General features: G+C 69.3%; 1 protein-coding gene across 1 annotated transcript in view; it reads right to left on the bottom strand.

The window, feature by feature from the left end:
• Positions 1-647, bottom strand: part of RABEP2 (rabaptin, RAB GTPase binding effector protein 2) — a 6,395-nt gene extending 5,748 nt beyond the window's left edge. The window contains 1 exon segment of the mRNA XM_065590961.1: positions 641-647. Coding sequence (XP_065447033.1) covers positions 641-647 — 7 coding nt within the window.
• Positions 648-1,276: the final 629 nt, after the last annotated feature.

The raw sequence follows: 1,276 nt of genomic DNA, 5'->3' as shown, positions 1-1,276 counted from the left end.
CTCCCCCACACACACCCTGAGCCCCACCCCCAGGGGTCACTCCCCACACACACACCCTGAGCCCCTCCCCCAGGGGTCACTCCCCACACACACACCCTGAGCCCCTCCCCCTCCCCCCCCCCCACCCTGAGCCCCTCCCCCAGGGGTCCCCCTCCCCCCACCCTGATCCCCTCCCACAGGGACCCCCCCGCCCCCCCCACACCCTGAGCCCCTCCCCCAGGGGTCCCCCCCCACACCCTGAGCCCCTCCCCCAGGGACCCCCCGCCCCCCCCCACACCCTGAGCCCCACCCCCAGGGGTCCCCCACACACACACCCTGAGCCCCTCCCTCAGGGATCCCCCTCCCCCCCACACACCCTGAGCCCCACCCCCAGGGGTCACCCCCCCCCCACACACACACACCCTGAGCCCCACCCCCAGGGGTCCCCCCCACACACCCTGAGCCCCTCCCTCAGGGACCCCCCGCCCCCCCCACACCCTGAGCCCCTCCCCCAGGGGTCACCCCCCCCACACACACACACCCTGAGCCCCTCCCCCAGGGGTCACCCCCCCACACACACACCCTGAGCCCCTCCTCTAGGTCACCCCCCCCCGCACCCTCTGCGCCCCCGAGGGTCACTGGCCCCCCCCCGGCCTCGCACCCTCCATGCTCCGCTCGCGGCTCCCCCAGCGCAGGCTCCGCACTTCCGCGTTCGGGGCCAGCTGGGGGCGGGGCCACCCGGGCGGTCCCGGAAAGAGCCGAGCGGTTCCGGAGGGAGCCGAAAGCCCGAGCCGGGCCGAAGGGTCTCGGGAGGCAGCGGAGAGGCCCGAAGGGGCGGGGCGGGGTCTGTCTGCGGGGCCGCCAGCCCGAGCTTAGGAGAGCCTGGCAACCCCCGCCCCGGCAACCGCATCCCCCGGCAACCAGCCCCGGCAACGGCCTCGCCCTGGCAACTACCCCAGCAACAGCCTCTCCCTGGCAACCAGCCCTGGCAACCGCCTGACCCTAGCTACCCCCCTGGCAACTGCCTCTCCCTCGCAACCACCATTCCTCTCTGCAACCACACCTGGCAACTGCCTCTCCCTAGCTACCAACCCCAGCAACCACTTTGGGCAACTAAATCTCCCTGAAAAAAGAACAGGAGTACTTGTGGCACCTTAGAGACTAACAAATTTATTAGAGCATAAGCTTTCATGGACTACAGCCCACTTCCGAAGAAGTGGGTTGTAGTCCACGAAAGCTTATGCTCTAATAAATGTGTTAGTCTCTAAGGTGCCACAAGTACTCCTGTTCTTTTTGC

This window comes from Chrysemys picta, chromosome 4, assembly GCF_011386835.1.
Source record: "Chrysemys picta bellii isolate R12L10 chromosome 4, ASM1138683v2, whole genome shotgun sequence".
In the NCBI taxonomy this organism is placed as follows: Eukaryota; Metazoa; Chordata; order Testudines; family Emydidae; genus Chrysemys; species Chrysemys picta.
Note: the sequence above shows the minus strand (reverse complement) of the source record. Positions and strands in the feature narration are given on the sequence as shown.